Source organism: Eulemur rufifrons, chromosome 19, assembly GCF_041146395.1.
Source record: "Eulemur rufifrons isolate Redbay chromosome 19, OSU_ERuf_1, whole genome shotgun sequence".
Lineage (NCBI taxonomy): Eukaryota > Metazoa > Chordata > Mammalia > Primates > Lemuridae > Eulemur > Eulemur rufifrons.
This window is the reverse complement of record NC_091001.1, coordinates 87,533,881-87,554,188: the sequence shown is the minus strand read 5'-3', so window position 1 is coordinate 87,554,188 and position 20,308 is coordinate 87,533,881. Positions and strand designations below refer to the sequence as shown.

At 37.6% G+C, this 20,308-nt stretch overlaps 2 protein-coding genes across 7 annotated transcripts in view; one reads left to right on the top strand and one right to left on the bottom strand.

The window, feature by feature from the left end:
- Positions 1 to 4,419, bottom strand: part of CEBPZ (CCAAT enhancer binding protein zeta) — a 20,232-nt gene extending 15,813 nt beyond the window's left edge. Inside the window, exons 1-2 of the mRNA XM_069494007.1 lie at positions 4,126 to 4,419; positions 471 to 1,957 (exon numbers count right to left, since the gene is read on the bottom strand). Of these exons, the coding sequence (XP_069350108.1) occupies positions 471 to 1,957; positions 4,126 to 4,413 (1,775 nt within the window). The 5' untranslated portion in view covers positions 4,414 to 4,419. The remainder of the gene's footprint in view (positions 1 to 470; positions 1,958 to 4,125) is intronic.
- NDUFAF7 (NADH:ubiquinone oxidoreductase complex assembly factor 7) lies at positions 4,409 to 20,308 on the top strand. 6 transcript variants are annotated; one of them, XM_069494010.1, is made up of 10 exons: positions 4,409 to 4,488; positions 4,799 to 4,962; positions 8,156 to 8,236; positions 9,200 to 9,310; positions 13,613 to 13,826; positions 14,670 to 14,728; positions 15,812 to 15,922; positions 17,947 to 18,090; positions 19,140 to 19,313; positions 19,927 to 20,308. In XM_069494010.1, the coding sequence occupies exons 1-10, from the start codon at positions 4,434 to 4,436 to the stop codon at positions 20,017 to 20,019; spliced, it is 1,206 nt and encodes a 401-aa protein (XP_069350111.1). In that variant the 5' UTR covers positions 4,409 to 4,433; the 3' UTR covers positions 20,020 to 20,308. The 6 variants fall into 6 exon arrangements, with proteins under 6 accessions (XP_069350111.1, XP_069350109.1, XP_069350112.1 ...); XM_069494008.1 differs by having other exon boundaries at positions 19,804 to 20,308; XM_069494011.1 differs by lacking the exon at positions 8,156 to 8,236.

Here is a 20,308-nt window from a genome sequence, read left to right as displayed (position 1 = left end):
AGGCACTCAAAAATACTCGTTGTAAATGAAATAAAACAAATGGATAAAAGATAAAAAAATACTTATTGAATGAATTACTGAAAGGCTGTGTGAAGGACAGGAGGGAGAATATACAGGATTGAGGATAAGCGGGGAGAAGGAAATTTTAATTATACTTCCAGTTCTATTTTTTTAATATCCCAAAAGATTTAAAACAAATATGGCAAAATGTTAATTTTGAAATATTAGGTGGTAGGATATGAATGCTTTTTTGGGGTTATTTTTCTGTACTTTAACAACTTCTCAAAATAAAAAATAATAAACGATGTAGTCAAAGCATCTAAAATACTTTGTGCCTACGAGGGAAATAAAGATTAAGTGACTCACTCAAAGTTGGTGAGTAGCAAGTTGCTTTTAGGGGAGGCCTAAAATTCAGTTGTCTAAACTCTCTTTATTCCTCATATTCATATACTGGAATGGTATGTACATACCTGTATAATGCTGTATAATATCGATCCGATATCGTCTGTTGAGAATTCATTACTTGGAAAAGCAACATTAGAGCCTGCACACTGGTATTAAAATTCACAATATGCAACACTTTAAAGAGCGTGTCAACCTGCTCCCTCACTTTGTCATCACCACTCTGGGCATAAGGGTACGCCCTATTCACACCGGTTAAAAGGGCACTAAGCATTTTGGACTCAATATCTTTTTTCTTGATACAAGTCCGAAAGAAACAAAAATAAAGAGTTATTAATTTGTTAGCCAATTCACTTTCTTCATGGGAGAGGGCCATTTGATTTAAAAAGCAAATTGCGTAATATTGAGCTTTAGGGCTGATATTTGAGCGAAAGAGTAGCCTTTCTACTTCACCACACACAACTCCTTTCATATTGGGATGTTTACAAAGTAATGTCTCTAACAGATGAGAGGCTTTTGTGGCTATTCTGTTCTGAGGATCTCCCAGTTTATTTACCAACTGCACAAGAAAAGCCTTTTCTTCCTCAGGCTTGTTACTAAGAAGCTCATGAGCCACTATAAGGGCTCGAGTTTTAGTGGTTACTAATGTATCATGACTTAAAGTTTCTAAGACCTGCACAAATTCAGCCACTAAGTGTTTCAGCTGGTGTTCAAAATACCACAGTATCAGTCTTCTATCTCTTGAGTCCTTGTTGCCACTAGACAACTGTTCCAGTTTGTTGAAAGGATGCTGGCTGAAAATCCGCAGCTTCCTATTATCTGGCAAAAGGTCTGTAATGAGTAACTCTTTGAAAGTGTCCAAAGCCATGAGGCACTGCTGTTTGCTGCCCTTCTTTTTAACAAGGTTCACAAGAGTTTCTACAAACTGGAGTGTGTGAATAGCATCATCCTGTATAAGAAGAATCATGGCTGCCATCCTGTCACCCAGTGTCCCCGATGACACAATTGCCTTCATCCAGGTAGAAGAGGCTCCCTTTTGATTATTCGTCTTACTTTTGAATAAGTTGATTTCATGCTCATACAGCTTCTGAGCCAGAGTTTTGTACTTAGACACCACATCCTGAGGCTGGGGTTCCAAAGAATATTCATTGGTATACTCCAGGTCATACCATTTGCCTCCAGGCTTTAGTAACAAAGTCTGTCTCTCAAAAAATTCAAAGATGTCTTGCTTATCTTTCTTTATTTTTGGTTTGGCATTGTTGTTTTCATCAGAAGGTGGTGTTGGTCTGCTCTTATTTTTCACCTTATTGATTGATGTTCTTTCACTTTCTGTTGCATTTTGCTTTTTATTAGATATTTTTTCTTCTTTTTTGCTGGAATTTTGTTTTTTAGCTGGTTCATCTTCAATTAAGAATGCTTTTGTATACTTGGCCAAACCAAGATTTTTAATAAATGCTTCCAATTCTCCTTGCTGAAGGTCATCAATTGCTCCTTTTTTGCCTCCATCTACCACTTCCTCGCTCTCATCCAAAGTAGCCAGCATAAGGTAATCTTGCTGCATAAAAACATAAATTAAAAATATGTTACAAATTCAACAGTTTAGTTAACTCCAAAAGGTAACTCAAACAAAGTTGAGTTATTATGGTATTACCCAGGGTCCCACCCTACCCCAAAATAAATATTTGATGGATCAAAGATTTAAATGAGAAAAATAAAACCATAAAATAGTAGGAGAAAGCACAACATAATTAAAAATAATTTCAGAATAGGGAAAACCTTTTCATATCTGACAAACTCAGGGCATGCAAAGGAAAGGACAGGTAAATTTCCCATTCTCTCACACGAAACATGTAGGAAAAAAATCAAAAGGCAAATAATAAACTGGGATAAAAAATATGAGCAACTCATATCAAGGTAATTGGGCTTAATATCTCAATGTAAAAGTTCCTATACATCAGTAAGAGAGTGACAAATAATCTGATAGAAAAATGTGCAAAGGATATGAACAGCTCATAGAAAAAAAGTTTAAAAATATGAAAAGATGTTCAACCTCACTGACATTTAGAGAAATCTACATTAAAACCACAATGATACATCCAGTTTTAAGTCTACATATAAGCAAAGATAAAATTATGACAAGTGGTGCTGGGCAGGCGGGGATGGGGGAAAAGGGCACTTTCATACATGACTGATGTGAGTGTAAACTGGCACAGTCTGTATGGAGGGAAATTTACCAACTTCAATCAAAACTACAAGGCACATATCCTTTAACCTAACAGTTTCATTTCCACAGATCTAGTTCACACATACACTTACAAATGTGGGGAAAATGTATGCTTAAGGTTATCTACTGCAGCATTATTTAAAATAGCAAAAGACTGGCAACAACTTAAATATCCACAATAAATGGACGGTTAAATAAATTAAGATAGACACATTGATATATGTAGCCATAAAAGCAATGATATAGAACTTTATGCACCGATACAGAAGGGTCTCTAAGGCACTAAGGAAAAAAACTGCAAAATATTTCAGTATACATATGGTACCATTTTTATAAAAAATAATACATATATATTTCATATACATAAATGAATATTTGTTTGCTTGCAAAGGTATAGAATATCTCTGAAATATTAAAAAAGTGTAAACTAATTGCCTCCTATCAGGAAAAATGCATGGCTGGAGATAAAAGTGGGAAAGAAGACTTTTCACCGTGTACCTTTTAAAATTTGCAATTTGTATATATATTACCCATTAAAAAATTAAATATAACGCAAGCACAGAGCAAACTGCCTCTATAGGCTGCATTTCTCCTGCCACCCTCCCCCACCCCAAAGTTGGTCTCCAAACATAACAGTATTTTTAAAAAATAAGCTAAATTATGTCACGTATTTGCTTAAAATCTTTAAATGGTTTTGAATAAAACTCAGAGCAAAAGCCCACCCTCTTACCTCTCAGACCTCATTTCTTACTATTCTCCCTTTACCTTACACCACTCTGCCTCAGCTACGCTGGCACTTCTGCTGTTCATGGAATAGGTCAGGCACAGTTCTACCTCTCACTTTGCACTTGCTGTTGCATCTGACTGGAATGGCACGTGGCTTACTCCTTCCTCTCCTTCAGGTTGTTGCTCAAACATCATAGCGATCACCTCACCTAAAATTGTAAAACCGTCTCCCACTCCTTATCCTTTCCTTGTTTTATTTTTCTCCATAGCACTACTCAGTGTCTATATGTTATGTATAATACTATGTAATTAAAAGTTTGCCTGTTTCCCTGTCTTATTTACGGTGTACGTTCCAAAAACGAGGGCTTCTAGAGCGTGCAGTGTACATGGCACGTACCCTGTGAAAACAAAAAGTAAAATTCCGACACCACTGGCGTTCAAAAGGCTGATGCCAGGAGGTCTGGACCAAGCAAAGTCAGTTCTCTCCGACCTGATGGAGTTCTGGTTATACCATGACAATAAAATGAAAGGACCACTTACACCCTAAGAAAGGCTACAGCATACAACGTTCAATTCGAAACTTTCTTTTTGTAAAGAGCAGTGAAAAAAAAAGCGCGGGAAGCCCACCGAACACATTCTGAAGCTAGGGTCTGGGTCCAGGACGCCCTTCCTCTCCGCAGCGCGGGAGCCCGGCGGGCCATTCCCGGGGCCACACGGGGACCACTTCGGGTTCCCCGCGCCTGTCCCCCTTCCCCGGAGCCCGCGGCCGTTACCTTGGTGCCTCCAAGCCGTAACACTTCCTCCAGGGAGAACCCATTCTCGGCCTCACTGGTATCGTCCTCGTCGTCCTCGTCTGGATCTTCTACCGCCTCCTCCGGGCGCCACGGCCGCTTGGCGTGGAACTCTAAAGGTTCCTCGGCGGCCGCCATGGTTCGCAGAACACACGCGCAAGATCCAGAACTTACTTCCGCTTGGCCCGTGACGTAGGCCGTGACGTACTTCCTGCTCGGGCGCGCCCTCTGCCAGAAGAGGCCTCCATCGCCCGTCCCGGGGCGGTGCATGGCCGCCTGTGAAGTTCGGCATGAGCGCCCTGGTGAGGTCCAGCGTGGGGTCGCTGTGCGCCGCGGCGCGCGCAGGTAAGCCTCCGGCCCGCCGAACCCCGGTTTCCGTGGCAGCCGCAGGGGGCGTCTTCCTTAGTTGGGCGTGCTTGTGGCTCGAGGCCTCACTTCCAGCTTGAAGGTGCTCTGGGCTGCAGGTTGCAGCTCAGCTAGACACCAAATGAGTGCGGGATGTTTCTGCGTCCCGTGGGCGCGCTGCGCGCATGTCCACCTTCCCGCGTGGGACGAGGTTAAGGGTTAACGAAGCTGCTTTGAAAGCGCTCAGGCTGCTTGCACGTATAAATACCAAGATTTATAATGCGGTCTGTTTCATCCGTGTTTTTCGCAGTCATTCCCTCTATTTGGAGAGGGAAATACTTCAGCTCCGGGGATGAGCCGGCAGAAAACAACCCAGTGACGCCGATGTTGCGGCACCTTATGTACAAAATAAAGTCTACTGGCCCCATCACTGTGGCGGAGTACATGAAGGAGGTGTTGACCAACCCAGCCAAGGTATGGGTCGGGTAGCCTGAGGACTAGGCCCGTGCTAGCAGATTTGCAAGGTGCTAGTCAAGAGGGAGAAGCCCTAAGGTGTTCAGCCCAGGCAGTGAGTGGGGTTGACTTCCAGGGGAAGAGCCATCCCCGATGACCTGGGGACAGGTACATTAATCTGTCAATTGGTCAGGGCTGGGTTAAGTCAGGGGCAGTGCCAGTAAAGAGAAGACACATTCCAGAGGTGTTTAGGAGACAGAATGTAACTGATTGGATTTATGAGAGGAGTGAAGGATGACTTTTCTGCCAGGGCAGATGGTGTGGGTTCACTGCTCTGAGAGAAGAGAATGTGGGAAGAGAAAGAGCAGCAAGTTTTAAGAGGTAGAGGAAGGATGAAGAGTTCAGTCCAATACATGAATTTGAAGTGTATGGGACTCAGGTAGAAATCTCCAATAGGCAACTGGAAATCGGAATTTATTGCCTGGAAAGTGGTCTGTGTTAGGATGGCTCCAGTTGGCATTGGAAGCATATTTTGGATTTTCTTCTTGAGAATGGAGAGTTAAGGTCTTTACTGTTTTAGGATTAAGCACTGTCACTGACCTGCATTTCCTTGTCTGCTCTGCAAAGCCATTTGGTGAAAGCCTGTAGTCCTTTATTTTAGACTGTTTCATCTTTTGCTGGGTTGAAACAGGACATCTGTGGAATTCTGGGGTTGGTTTGGCTATTGCTGTTGGATGTGGTGGAGTAAGTCAAGTGTTAAGAGGTTTAGTCAAGGCAGGGATCTTTTAATGCCCCTGGACAGTGCTATAAAATAGGTGGCTTAGACTGCTCTGGTGGTAGTAGAAATGGAGTGAGAAGAGGGTGGTTTAGAAATGGACCATCAGAATTTGCTGCTGGATTGGGTGAAAGAAAGGGAGAGATCAAGCCTGATGCCTAGACTTTTAGCTTGAGCAAGTGGGTTCTGGGGGTGCCTTTTACTGAGATTGTTAAGATGGAGAGGACCAGGTTTGGAAGAGTACTGGGGAGAGGCTCTACGTCAGGAGCTGCATTTTACACATATTGTGTTGCAGTGACATCCAGGTGGAGAGAGTAAGTAGGCAGTTGGCTATAAGAATCTGGAGTAAAAGAAAGATTGGGTATGCATATATAAATTTGGTTGTCATCAGTATATAGATGGTGTTTAAAGCCATGGAACCAGGAAGAGTGTACTAAAGGAAGGTTTCCCAGCATTAAGACTTGGGGTAACTCTAAAATTTAGAGAGGAGGCTCTTAATCTAGAGACTCTTGAATAGAAATCAGGGGGTTCATGAACTTGGATGGAAAAAAATTACACCTTTATTTTCATTAACTTCTAACTGAAATGTAGCATTTCTTCAATTATGAACATAGGCAACAAGTAGTGTCAGCAATACCTGTGACTTTGTCATCAGTGGAAATCACTGGTATTTTCATTTTAAAATACAGTGATCACAGGTATCTCAAAGTACCGTTGTGCTCATCTCTACTTCAAAACTTTATTATTAGGTCTTTGACTTGAGTTTTTTCTTTTAATATACTAGTAAAGACGTATACACATCACAAGTTTCTTTTTTTAGCACTTGATAAGTATTTTCCAATTGAGTTCTTTTTTAATTCTGTGTGCTTTAAGTACTGTGCATTTAAAAACACTCTATGGCTGGGCCAGCAGGAGGATCACTTGAGCCTAAGAGTTTGAGTCCAGCCTGGGCAACATAGCAAGACCTTCATCTCAAAAAAAATAAATAAAAATAAAAATACTCTATAAGGGGTCTGTAGGCTTCACTGGATTACCAGAGTGGTTCATAACACAAAAAAGGGTAAATATCCCTAAACTGCTTGCTTATCAAGGGAATGAGAAAGCCTAGAAGGGGGATGTTGTATGGAATGAAAAAAAATTAAGATGGGAGTGACTTGATTTATTTCAAATGCTGAAAAGGAAAAGCTGAAACTGGAAGAGGGAGTTGTATGAGGACTGGCAGTCCAGATGGAGGGATTAGGTTTGGATAACAGGGGAAGGGGAAAGCATTTCATCCTTTGAGTCCCAAGGAAAGAATGGGATCAGGATTAGAAATGGCATAATCATATTCACATCTATTTGCTTTCAAATACTATACCTTTCTGTATGTGATATCTTATCGGTGTCATAGGACCTTTATAGCAGAGGCTGCCTTATAACTATTTTCTGTTATTATCTTCTTAAATGGCGTGTGCTGTAATATAGACCCTGTGAACTCAGGAAGTCCCAGGTAGGTCAGGAAGCTGAGGAAGTCATACTTTATGACATTCTGTAATTCCTGTGTGGGACAGGAGCCTATGTCACGTGCTGAGAGTAAGGTGGTAGAACAGGAGCTTGAGAAGCATAGAGAATTTTTTAACAGACAGTTTTTGATTATTTCTTTTTTTAAACATTTGATAAGTATTTTCCAATTGATTTGTTAGGTTAGGCATTATGCTAACACTTGGGATATGAAGGTAAATAAGACATGGTCTTCTCTCCCAAATAACTGTACCTTCTGGTAAAGAACATAGACCTATAAATAAGCTCAGAAAAGGCAGCACTGGATTTGGTCTTAGGTTGGAGGGCTGAAGGAAGAGGTCAGCAAAGGTAGCATTTGAGCAGATTCAAAGGATGAGTATAAGATTGTCAGGGAGAAATGAAAAGGGGGAAGGGTGAGAATTTGCAATGGCATGGATGTGTGGACAAGCAGGGCTATTAAAAAAAACCTTTTTATTGAGATATAATATTCCTATAGAAAAGTTCATAAATCGTAAGTATATAGCTCTATGAATTTTACAAGTGAACACTTCCATGTAACCAGCACCCACATCAAGAAACAGCGTCACCAGCAGGCAGGGCTAATGTGAAACAGAAAGTGTTCGAATTTTGGAGATAAATGAGCTGTTACTGTGTTGGGTGTGCAAGCGGGGAGGGGAGGAAGAGTAGGGAGTGCAGAGATGGACAGGGCATGGCTTCTGCCTTTACAGTGGAGGAATAACTGTTTTTCTACTAGTTTTATAAAATAACTAAATATTACTTTATAAAATTTAGGTAATACTGTGTTTATCTTGCTTATTTAGAGGAGAGAACTTTCTTATTAAATAATTATTTCATTGTATACATTGTAAGATTTTGGAGGGGTGTTTTAAAAAGCACTTTTTAAAAATTAACTTTTCTCCATTTTCTCTTTTTACTCAGGGTTATTATGTGTACCGTGACATGCTAGGAGAAAAAGGAGATTTCATTACTTCACCTGAAATAAGTCAGATCTTTGGGGAGGTAATATCTAATGTAAACTATGAAAGAAACTAATATCATAAACATTTGAGAGCAGATCAAGTTGTATTATTCTATGATAGTGTCTTACAGCTTTTTTTGTGTGATTTATCAAAAGTTTTAACATTTTAGTAGTTTATATGTTGAGGAAATAGAGAGGCAATAGAGGAGAAAAAATTGATAAAGAGGACATCTGAAAAGTTTATACTTCACTGTAGAAAAGGAAATGGAGAGAGGAGGACAAAGAGAGAAGGAAAGAAAATAGAAGTAAAGAGGTTGGAAAAAGGAGAATCAGATGAAATATGAGAATGGAAGAAGGAAGAGAGACAAAAGGAAAGGTGAGGAAAGAGGTAGAGAGTACCTAAGAAAGAAGAGAGAAAAGATAAAAAAGAACACTGGTGAATCAGTGGAATTAAGATGAGCTCTAAAGCCCCCAGTCATGATTTAGCCATAGTGAGAAGTCTCCCATTAATAAACAGAATTCTAGTTCATTTATTTTCATATAAATACCTTTGATGAATTTAGAAATAGGGAACAGTGCACAAGAGGAAGTAGAATCCAGGTATTGAAAAAAATTATATCTAATAGTCATATAATTATTTAAATATGAATATGAAGAAATGGCATAATCACATTTCACAGGTCTATTTGCTTTCAAATACTAGTATCTTTCTGTAAGTAATATCCTCTTATCTGTGTCATGGGACCTTTTATAGCAGAGGCTGCCTTATAACTATTTTCTCCTATTAATCTTCCTAAATGGTATATGTTGTGACATAGTCCCAGTGAAGTTCCTATGTGTGTATACATATATGTACATATTAAATAACATATATGATTGTTTGGAAACATTTTGCTTTCTAGCATTAAGTACATATTTATATGGAATTTTATATTGTATAATTTTATACTTTATAATAATATGCTTTATAAGAAGATATAATGTATTTTTTTTCCTTGTCACAGTTACTAGGGATATGGTTCATTAGTGAATGGATGGCCACTGGAAAAAGGGTAGCTTTCCAGCTGGTGGAGCTGGGCCCAGGCAGAGGTACCCTCGTGGGAGATATTTTGAGGGTAAGTAATAAAAGAATGTCTTTAAGTCTCATGTGGGTGAATCTTACTATTTCTGACTGAATTTACAAACTTCATTGATTTCTTTATCTTTCAGCTCCTTAATCTCATATTTCTCAGCTAAGATATAATGTCAGAATAATGTAATGAATCATTACTACTTATTATTGTCTGTAACCTTAAAAAATGGAGGGGGAGGATGAATGTGACAGCTAAAAATAGTAAACATGTAGAATACATTATGGGAGACTATATTTGTCTTCTGAGTATGGAAAGTTTTTTAATTATATAAAAAACAAGCTATAAAGGAAAAGATTAATAATTTAAACTACATTGAAATTAAGAACTTTATATTCTTCAAAGACACCATGAATAATGACTAGACAAGCCACAGAGTGGGAGAAGTTATTTGCAACACATAGCCAACAAAGAACTAGTAGTTAGAATATATAAAGAATGCCTTTAAATCAATAAGGTCAGGCCAAAGATGTGTACAGACCCTTCATAAAAGGAAATCCAAGTGGCTAATAAAAACAAAAAGAAGCTCAGTCTCATTAGTTGTCAGGAAAATGAAAATTAAATTCACAGTGAGATACCATCTCACCAGATTGGAAAAAACCTCGAAAATCTGACAAAAGCATGTATTGGTGAGGATGGGGATATGTGGAGCAAAGAGTACTTATAAGCAGTACTGTTATGTACTGCTTGTAAGAGTATAATTTGGGACAACCATTTTGAAAAGCTATTGGGCATTATCTACTGACATGAGAGCTACTTATGTTGTATGGCACAGCAATTTTACTGCTAGTGATATCCCCTAGAGCAGTGGTCCCCAACCTTCTTGGCACAAGGGGCCAGATTCATGGAAGCCATTTTTTCCTCAGACCAGGGTAGGGGAAGGGAGTGGTTGCCGGATGATTCAAGTGCATCACGTTTATTGTGGGGTCAAACCTCTCTGCTAATGATAATCTGTATTTGCAGCCACTTCCTGGCGCTAGAATCACTACCTCAGCTCCACCGCAGATCATCAGGTATTAGATTCTCATAAGGAGTGTGCAACCTGGATCCTTCGCATGTGCATTTTGCAATAGAGTTCTCTCTCCTATGAGAATCTACTGCTGCTGATCTGACAGGAGGCGGAGGATGCTACAATGGGGAGCAGCCCATTGCTCACCTCCTGCTGTGTGGCCCAGTTCCTAACAGGCCACAAACCAGTACCAGTCCGAGGCCCAGGTATTAGGGACTGTAGCCCTAGAGAAAGTAGTACATATGTGTATGGGAAGACATGTACAAGAAGATAGCAACATTGTTTAAAATAGCAAAATACTGGAAACAACCCAAATGCCTATCAGTGGGGAAATGCATCAATACATTGTGGTACATATACAGTGAAATACCAAGTGCTGTAACAATGAGTGAAAGCACAGAACAGTGCAACAGTATTCAACATGAAACAGAATGTTGAGTGAAAATAGCAATTTCAAAAGAATTCATATCATATGATTATATAAAATCCCAAAATAGTCAACTTGAAACAATATATTAGATTATTAAATATGAAATGTCTGATTTCGTTAAGTACTAAGTTTGAAAGTTGATATCTCTGACATTTCACTTTGACTGTTCTTGTTTTGTTTTTATTGTGAAGGTACATCCTCAGTCTTTCAAATGAATGCTTTGACTTGTGATTATCTTTCAAATTATTTTTGAGAGCAATTTTTGTGAAACCATGGATAAGTCAAAAAGTTGTGTTATTTTTGAATATGAGTTCCGTTGTGGAACTAATGCTGGACACATAGCTCGAAATATCAACAAAGTGTTTGAGAAGAATGTGGCTAATGAATGCACAAGTACGTTGATGGTTTGAGAAGTTCTGTTCTGGTTATTTGAATCTTGAAAATGAGCCATGTGGGCGACCTGAGACCAAGCTGGGTAATGATGAGCTGAAAGCTATAGTGGAAGCGAATCCGTCTCAACCTATGCGTGAATTAACAGCAAGGTTTGACATTACTATTCCAACAATATTGGACTATTTGAAACAAATCGGCAAGGTAAAGAAGCTGGATAAATGGGTTCCGCATGAATTAAATGAATGTCAGAAGATAAATCATCTAGAAGCTTGCCTTTCTTTGCTATCGTGACATAAAGGTGAGCCATTTCTGCACTGTACCATATTGTTGTGTGTAATGAAAAGTGGATTCAGCACAATGGTTGGATAAAGATGAAGTGCCAAAACATAGTCCAAAACCAAATATTCATCAAAAACTAATGGTCTGGTGGTCTGGTGCTGGTATTGTCCACTACAGCTTCGTGAAACCTGGTCAGTCAATTACAGCAGATGTCCACTGCAACCAATTGGATGAAATGATGAGGATGCTTGCGATTAAGCAGCCAAGATTGGTCAATAGAGACAGGCCAATCCTCTTGCAAGAGGACGCTCGACCACATGTTGCACAGGGAACGCTGCTCAAATTATAGCAACTGGACTTGGAAACTCTTGTCATCTGTCATATTCACCAGATCTTGCCCCAACTGACTACCACTTCTTCCAGGCTTTGGACCACTTGTTGCAAGGAAAAATATTCAATTCTCAACAAGCTGTGGAAATGCCTTTTGCAATTTCATCACTACTTGCTCTCCAGGCTTCTTGGCTGCTGGCCTAAATAAGCTATCGTTAAGATGGCAAAACTATGTCGATAGTTTAGGCACATACTTTGATTAATTGTCCTGCTTCTTGTTTGAGATATAATAAACTAAACTTCTGATTCGAAATTGGACATTTCATATTTAATAACCTAATATGTTTGGTGATACAAATATGTTTAGTAACATTTATAAAGAAAACTCAGGAAATGATTAACTCGAGATTCAGAATGGTGGTGACTTCTGAGGGTAGAGGGAAAACACAGGGGTCACATCCTATGTCTTTAAGCAGATAGTGGATAGTCTTCCTTGTAGCATGAGGACAATTGTATAGTAGCTGATAAGTAATAAGTATTTATTAAACTTTTGTAGATTTTACTATTTTGGAACCCATTAGTCTTTTCCAGTTTATTTTGTAGGTACTTGGCAATTCAATGTAAAAAAACATATACTCAATATAAACTTAAATTTCTTGATGCTATATGATTTTTGCTTTAAATTAGGAATTGAAGGATTTTTAGAAAGAAAATATATAACCATGCAAAGTTGGAGGCCAAAAAAAGGGGGGAAAAAGGAAAATATATAAACATCTGACAAATAAGGATCCCAATTATATTATATTTTGGGAAGAAAGGAAACAAAATCACTGATTTAAGTTTCTAGAGTTCTATTTTATATTTCTTTAAATTGGCAAAGTCATTTGAATATAAAAGATTTAATAAAGTTCTCAAATATTTTCTTCTTCAGGAACTTTAAAAATCATCCATAGACCTTAAAATGTATGAGCATGCTTTTCTAGATTGAGTTTAAGAACTCTTAAAAGCCAAAGAATTTAAAGGGATTTAAAGAAAACAGCTGAAGAAGTATTATAGCACTGTTTTTATTTTTGATCTTACCTTCTGAAAGATTTTTCTCTTGGGAAGTTTTTCCATGTGAAGTTTCACCTTAACACTACATTTGGAAAAATCATTTTGTTTATATTGTCAGTCTGTATCTGCATAATCATACCTCAAAAGTAGGAGGCATATCATCAGTGAAAATTAAATTCAAGTGAAAAATAATATTGATAACATTTTATGCTTTTGCCATTGAATTTTTAGCCCTAAAAGATTGGTAAAATATTAGTATTTTCCTTTTTCTCTTGCATGTTTACAATAGTAAAAAAATGCTATGTAGTAAAAATTGAAAATGTGATAGAATCCTGGAGTTAAGCTGTCAAGTTATTAGTGCTATTCAAATTTGATTCTCTGAGGATACAGTTTTTTATCATCTTGAAGATGAAATTATTTCAGAGACATAGAGACTTTACAAAAACAAGGCTTTATACATTTTATTCCATTGTTCTTTTTTTAGACTTCATAATCTGAATCATTGTTTTTATTGGATGCTAAATCTTTTATTTTCATTTGTTAATTGTAATTTATCATTAGGAAACCAAATTGGGCACGGATCATTTTTTATGTAGGTTATACTTAATAACTCTAATTTATGACTCTTAATAGACTACTGGAGAGTGACTTGGGTAAGAAGCATATTCTCTCTGAAACCAAACATTCCTTCTATTATGCCGGGACTAAATAATTGAGGTAAATGATTAGAAAACCTAAAATCTATTTAACACATTGTATTTTGCCAGTACTTTTTCCTTCTTTCTGTATTTAGGTGTTCAGTCAGCTTGGATCTGTGCTGAAAAACTGTGACATTTCAATACATCTGGTAGAGGTGAGCCAGAAATTAAGTGAGATTCAAGCATTGACACTGACTGAAGAGAAGGTCCCATTAGAACGAGATGCCGGATCCCCAGTATATATGAAAGGTGTCACTAAGTCTGGGATTCCAATTTCCTGGTACCGAGATCTGCAAGACGTTCCAAAAGGTAATACTTTACATAGATTAATGAAAGAATTTTGATCAGAACCATTGCTTCACGGTAGTAATAGGACCATAATCTTTTACAGTAATATAATAGATTAAGTTATTGCTGCCAAGTCCCTTATCTATAGAGCATAGCATATTTTTTCCTAGAAAAAGAGCATTGTATTAGGAAATAAAATTGCCTGACATTAAGAGGCATTGTATGTCATGTGGTTTTGTGAAAATAAAACAAAGTGTAAATCTCCACTGCACTTTTTAGGATTTTCCTGTAGCAAAGGTGGTGCTGATGATGAAGCAGCTGAAGGCTAGCAGGGGCTCATGGAAGTAGTGTTGGTAGGTGGGTTTAGTTCCGTTATCCAGTCTTTTAAAAATCCTCACTTGTCCAAAGACAAGCAAGGTGTGGTGGCAAAATCCCTGTACTAGTTAGGGATATCGATGAGGCCTGGCTCAAACCTAAAGTGGTGTTATGATCTTGGGCAAGACACCTAAGCCATTGCTAGCCTCAGCCTTCTCAAATGATTTTATGAAATTCAAATTCCCTTCCAGCTAACAAATTTGAGTTCTAATTTCTTTCAGGCCTAGTGATGAATACAATATTTAACTAATAATTCAGGTATTTCAGTTCCTGTGACTTTATTGTGTGGAAAATGAGAATAGTAGTAGTTGTTCCTTTGTATGTTCTGCAGCGTAGGTTTTCCATGAGGAGGTAATTTTGTGGTAGTGATGATTATGGAAGTATCACATGGTTCCAATACTGAAGAATTAGGCATTTTATTTTTTACAGTTAATGTTCAAAAGACTTAATTGCCTTAAAATGCTGAATCATTCTTCTCTTTTTAAATAGGGTACAGCTTTTATCTTGCACATGAATTTTTTGATGTTCTTCCTGTGCATAAGTTTCAGGTATGATGGGAAAAAAGTCATGTATATAAATGAATACAAAAGGCCTTGCATTGCAAGAATGAATATTTATGGTGTTTACCCAGTATACAAATATTACTTGTTGAAGTTATTTTTAACTATTATTTGGAATTTTGATGAACATAAATAATTGAAAAGCAAAAATGAAATATTAAAGAGAATTCTTATTCTCCTGGGATAATAATTAAGAAATTTTAATTCTTCTGGGGTAAAGAAGTGAGAGAACATGAGATAGTAACGGGCTACCATGCAATGAAGGATTTACTTTAGCAAAAAAAAAATTTTTTGTTTTTGAGACAGAGTCTCACTCTGTTGCCTGGTTTAGAGTGAGTGCTGTGGTGTCAGCCTAGCTCACAGCAACCTCAGACTCCTAGGCTCAAGCAATCCTGCCTCAACCTCCCGAGTAGCTGGGACTACGGGCATGTGCCACCATGCATGGCTAATTTTTTCTATATATATTTTAGTTGTCCAGCTTATTTCTATGTATTTTTTTTTTTTTTTTGGAGAGATGGGGTCTCGCTCTTGCTCAGGCTGGTCTCGAACTCCTGCGCTCAAACGATCCACCCGCCTCCGCCTCCCAGAGTGCTAGGATTACAGGCGTGAACCACCACGCCCGGCCCCCCCAAAAATTTTTTTAAGACACGGGTCTCACTATGATGCCCAGACTGGTCTCCGAGTCGAGGGCTCAAGTGATCCTCCTGCCTTAGCCTCCCAAGTAGCTGAGACGGAAGTGTTTTGTCACCATGCTCAGACTTTAGCAGATTTTTTTAAATTCCAAAGATTAAAATTTTTCTTCATTCTTTCTGTGAGGAGATTTAAGATTTGGTGATAATGTATGTGTACCAGTAACTTCTAAGGGTAAGAGCAGATGTCATTATCATGTAGCAATTTGTTAGCAGAAGCTTCTGATTATTCCTCCTGAGTTTGTTTTCCATTTTGGGGGCACTCTGCATGCTGCTTATTTAGTTATCTAGGGTAAGAGGGGAAAGCTAATAGTTATTTTTGAGAGACAGTTTTGAGAATAAACTTGCAAAAATTTGTTCTTCTGTGTTACTTTGTGTTTAGAAAACACCCCAAGGGTGGCGAGAAGTATTCATTGATGTTGATCCACAAGTTTCTGATAAACTGAGGTTTGTTTTGGCGCCTTGTGCCACCCCAGCAGCAGCTTTCATACAAGTAGGAATACGCTTTTTTTCTTCTTCCAAGTTTCTTTTATTGCTAACAGAATCTTTGAAGTCTTATTTTCTGAGTTACTATTTTAGAGTTCCTTTACAGGGGGCATTGCTAGCAACCTATGAGGGAGGTGCTTTTTATTGTGAAAGTACAGAGGATCTAGAGGCAGGGTAAAATCATTTAAGTGTGTGTGACCTTAATGTCATGTAATAGGAGATAGTTAATAAGCAGTTACTCAGGTAAGTCCCTTACCTTCTGTGTTTACCTCAGTTTCCTGACCGTCAAATGGTGATGAGACCGTCTGCTTTATAGGAGGAGTTCAACGTCTGTGAGAGCAATGTAGTACAGGTTATAGTAAAGTAACAACAGCTGACATTTATTGAGTACTTTGTATGTATTACTCTATTTTCTCATTTAATTCTCAAAACAATGAAATTAGGTTAAGTTTTCTTATTATCACTCTAGCCTGTGGCTTTTTCCCCATGCTTCCACCCAGATCTAAATTTGCTTCGAGACTGCCAGAATGGTAGATTTTACTGCCTTCTACTGACCTCACAGAACAACAGCCTATCTTGGGGTTGTTTAGAGGTTAAAAAAAAAAAAACCCTGTATTTCTCAGGAATTTTTAGGCTTTAAGATCGCATCTTTCTTATTTTTTTTCCAGTTCGGAAAAAAGATTTCTACTCTCTGAACCTTAACTAAGAACTTCCTACCTCAGAAATAATGTTTTAAAAGCATGAGAGCTTTTACACATAAACCTATGAATTAAGTTTTCTTTGCAAAGTTAAGATATCAGACTGAACACTTGTCAACATTTCTAGTTTTTCATGTTCTGGCTACCTAATTTTACCTGAGTGACAGATTCCTAAAGCCAAGAGCTAACCTTCTGGCCCCAAAAGTTGTCATTCTTTTTAGTTCTTGACTTGGTTAATGTTCACTTATGAGGGAAGGTGTAAATTTTCCCTTTCAGTCGAATGGGGTGAACGGTAATACAACCTCCTATCTTCTTTAAGAGCAATCTAAGATGGTCAGAATGTCAGCATGGTAAGCTGAGGTGTGTTACCTGATGCCTGATGAGGCTTTGTAGTTTTTATAGCTAAGCCACAGTAGTTTAATTAATAGCAGTAGGGGCTAAATTTGTATTATTTTATTTAATTCTTACAACAAACCTAGAATATTTGTATATAATGAAGACACACGCTCAGAAAGGTTAAGTAACTTGTGTACCAATAAGCATAGGAACAGCTGAGATTCAACCCTGAGTACGTCTGATTCTGTACTTGTTATACCTGTGCCACCATAGGCAGACATCAGGGCAGGTCATTACCTCATTTTCAGTAAGGTGTTAGGATGGAGCAAAAGTTAATGTATGTTTTGATAATGAAGGACAGAAATACCAAATTTTCAGTCAGCTCAGGAATTAGTGAAATATCATATATTCTAGTTATAATTGAACATCTTGAGATAATAAGGGTCTCAGGTATACTGGCACTAGTTCATAAGCTGATGTTTCTTGATGTTGGCATATAATTGGGATACTTTCTGCCCCAATAGAGGGCATCATAATATACTTGCTTATTAATAGGGTCTGTTTGATTATATTGGATTTATGTCATTTGTTCTTCCAGTAAAATTTTTTTCAGTGCCTGTTATGTGCCAGGCATTGTTCTAGGCAGACAAAAATCCCTTTTCCATGCTTTCAACCTAGTGGAATATGTTTATATGTGATTTATGATATAAAAGTAATTTTATATTAAAATGATGCACTTGGCCATCTGGGTTGTTGGGAGGGCATTTGCCTTTTTGTGAAAGAGTTTAAAATGTTTTTATAAACCAAGTGGGTAGTATCAAAGACCCAAGATTTGTATAATAAGGATATTGTGTTAAAAGTTGAGTACAGAGAACATATTTATATTGAGAAGGAATTTATTTTTATTAAAACTAAGAAACACTTATTGTGGAAAAGCTGTAAGGAAACAGTTCTTTCAAATGATGTATTTTAATTCTTTCAACTATTTTCTTACCAGCATGATGAAACAAGGGATCATGTTGAAGTGTGTCCTGATGCTGGTGTTATCATTCAGGAACTTTCCCAACGCATCGCACTAACTGGAGGTGCTGCACTGATTGCCGATTATGGTCATGATGGAACAAAGACAGATACCTTCAGAGTATGTGTCATTCAGTAACATGATTTATCAGAATTTCATTGTTAGATCTGAGGCTCAGTGAAGGTCTTTATCTTTGGTTTCTACAGTGCCTAGGATTTTTATATTATTATTTTATAATTAACATTAATTCATATTATTATAATTACCCTTAGAGCTTAGCTCTTACTCCTAACCCTAAATTCACTGTCCAACTCTCCTTTGAACAGGATCTGAATTGTTTACATTCTTCCTTAGCTGTAGAACCTAGGTTTATAGATCCTAGTAAGTATCTGAATGATATAAATGGAAACATTTTCTTCACATTCTTAAACTCTCCTATCTGTCCCCCCTTCATTCAAAAATAATTTTGATACTTTGGAGATTTAATCTAGCTACTGTGATCACTCATAACTTTTTCTATTTTCCTTATCTTTTCCCCTCTCCAGATGGATTCTTTTACCCTTCCTAAACATCCTTTCTCAATGTTCTTTGAATATGATCAGTTCTGTTCAATATACTTTAACTGAAATACATATAACTAGATGCCATTAGTCATTTTCTAGATTTGTGGTTCTTACTTTCTAACTTCACCGCATCTAAGAATAACCTGGAAAGCTTGGTAAAAAGGCTGATTCTCTAGCCACACCTCCGGGATTCTGACTGATCAGGGCTGGGTGGAGTCCACTAACATTCTCAGGTGAATCTCATGCACATGGTTGATGGATATACTTTTTAAAACACTGCTTAGGTGCTCTCTGCGTAGGTAATTTCTTTGGATGAATTCCGTGAATTAATGAGATCGCTATTCCATCACCACAGGCATTAATGAAAATGTTAAATAACTCTCTTAACGCTGGTATCTTGAGGCACTCTAACACTGCACTTTATATTTGGTTTTCCACATAGCATTCATCTGAAGAAAGGATGCTACTGCATAAAGTCTGTAAACCACAGATTTAGGCCATATTTTCCTTTTTAACAGCTGCTACATAAAAATGTACTGATAGCATTTCTTTAATCTTGATAATGATAACCATAAAAGGGCAAAAATTCATTTCTTTATGTTCAAGGGGTTTTGTGGCCACAAGCTTCATGATGTCTTAATTGCCCCAGGAACAGCAGACCTAACAGCTGACGTGGACTTCAGTTATTTGCGAAGAATGGCACAGGGAAAAGTAGCCTCTCTGGGCCCAATAAAACAGCAAACATTTTTAAAAAATATGGGTATTGATGTCCGGCTCAAGGTAAGGTTTGTTTTGTTACATTATAATTAAATATTTTAATTTCAAAGCATTTCAAAAATTACCTTATACAAGTTTATCTGGTCTTAAGCTCTGGTGTTTCAGTCTTTTCGGTAATGTAGGATTTAGTGTAACCAGACAGCCTGCTAAGTTTCATGCATCTCCATGTTGGGTAGAATTAAGACTTCCAAATAGTGTTGTGTTCATTAAGAAAACTGTATTCATGGGTATGAATTTTCTAACTGTTCTTCTTAGAACACTTAAACCTTACCATATAGATCAAACCACCTAGGGTATTTGTTAAAAATGCAAATCTGTAAGTTTGGGTCATAGCAACCTACAGATTTTAATAAGCACCCTATGATTCTCAGGTAGGTAATCAGAAATCACATGCAGAGCACTGCTTTATTGGAATATTTAAGAGTCATTAGTATTGCTGCATACAACTACAAATACTTCTGGTTATTTTTGCTAAGAATTTTTTTCTTTTCAGGTTCTTTTAGATAAATCAGATGAGCCATCAATGAGGCAGCAGTTACTTCATGGGTATGATATGTTAATGAATCCTGAGAAGATGGGAGAAAGATTTAACTTTTTTGCCTTGCTACCTCATCAGAGACTTCATGGTGGAAGGCATCAAATGAATGCATGTCAGTCAAAACCCTCTGCATTCCCTGTGGCTGGGTTTAGTGAACTTGCTTGGCAGTGATATTTGGACTTTTTACCCCTCCATCTGCCTAAGAAATCAAAATAAAGGGAACATATTTCATATATTTCAGGTAATATAAGTGTTAAAAGTATTTTATCTCTTCATAGCCAGTAAGAATAGCCCATGTTACATATAATTCAACCAAAAATTATTGAACTTTTAGGGTTATGACTGACTTTTGGTACAAATGTGTTTTTTCAACTTAATGAAATAATTATCATGAAACTGAGTTTCCTTTAATTAATAAAGCTAGTTGCTGTACTTTTATTTTAAGAAGAAAACAAGAGCC

Coding starts and splice junctions, on each gene's coding strand:
- NDUFAF7 (XM_069494008.1), top strand. CDS start 4,434: ATGAGCGCCCTGGTGAGGTCCAGCGTGGGGTCGCTGTGCGCCGCGGCG. Junction 4,963..8,155: donor TGTTGACCAACCCAGCCAAG/GTATGGGTCGGG, acceptor CTTTTTACTCAG/GGTTATTATGTGTACCGTGA. Junction 19,314..19,803: donor GTATTGATGTCCGGCTCAAG/GTAAGGTTTGTT, acceptor TTTTCTTTTCAG/GTTCTTTTAGATAAATCAGA.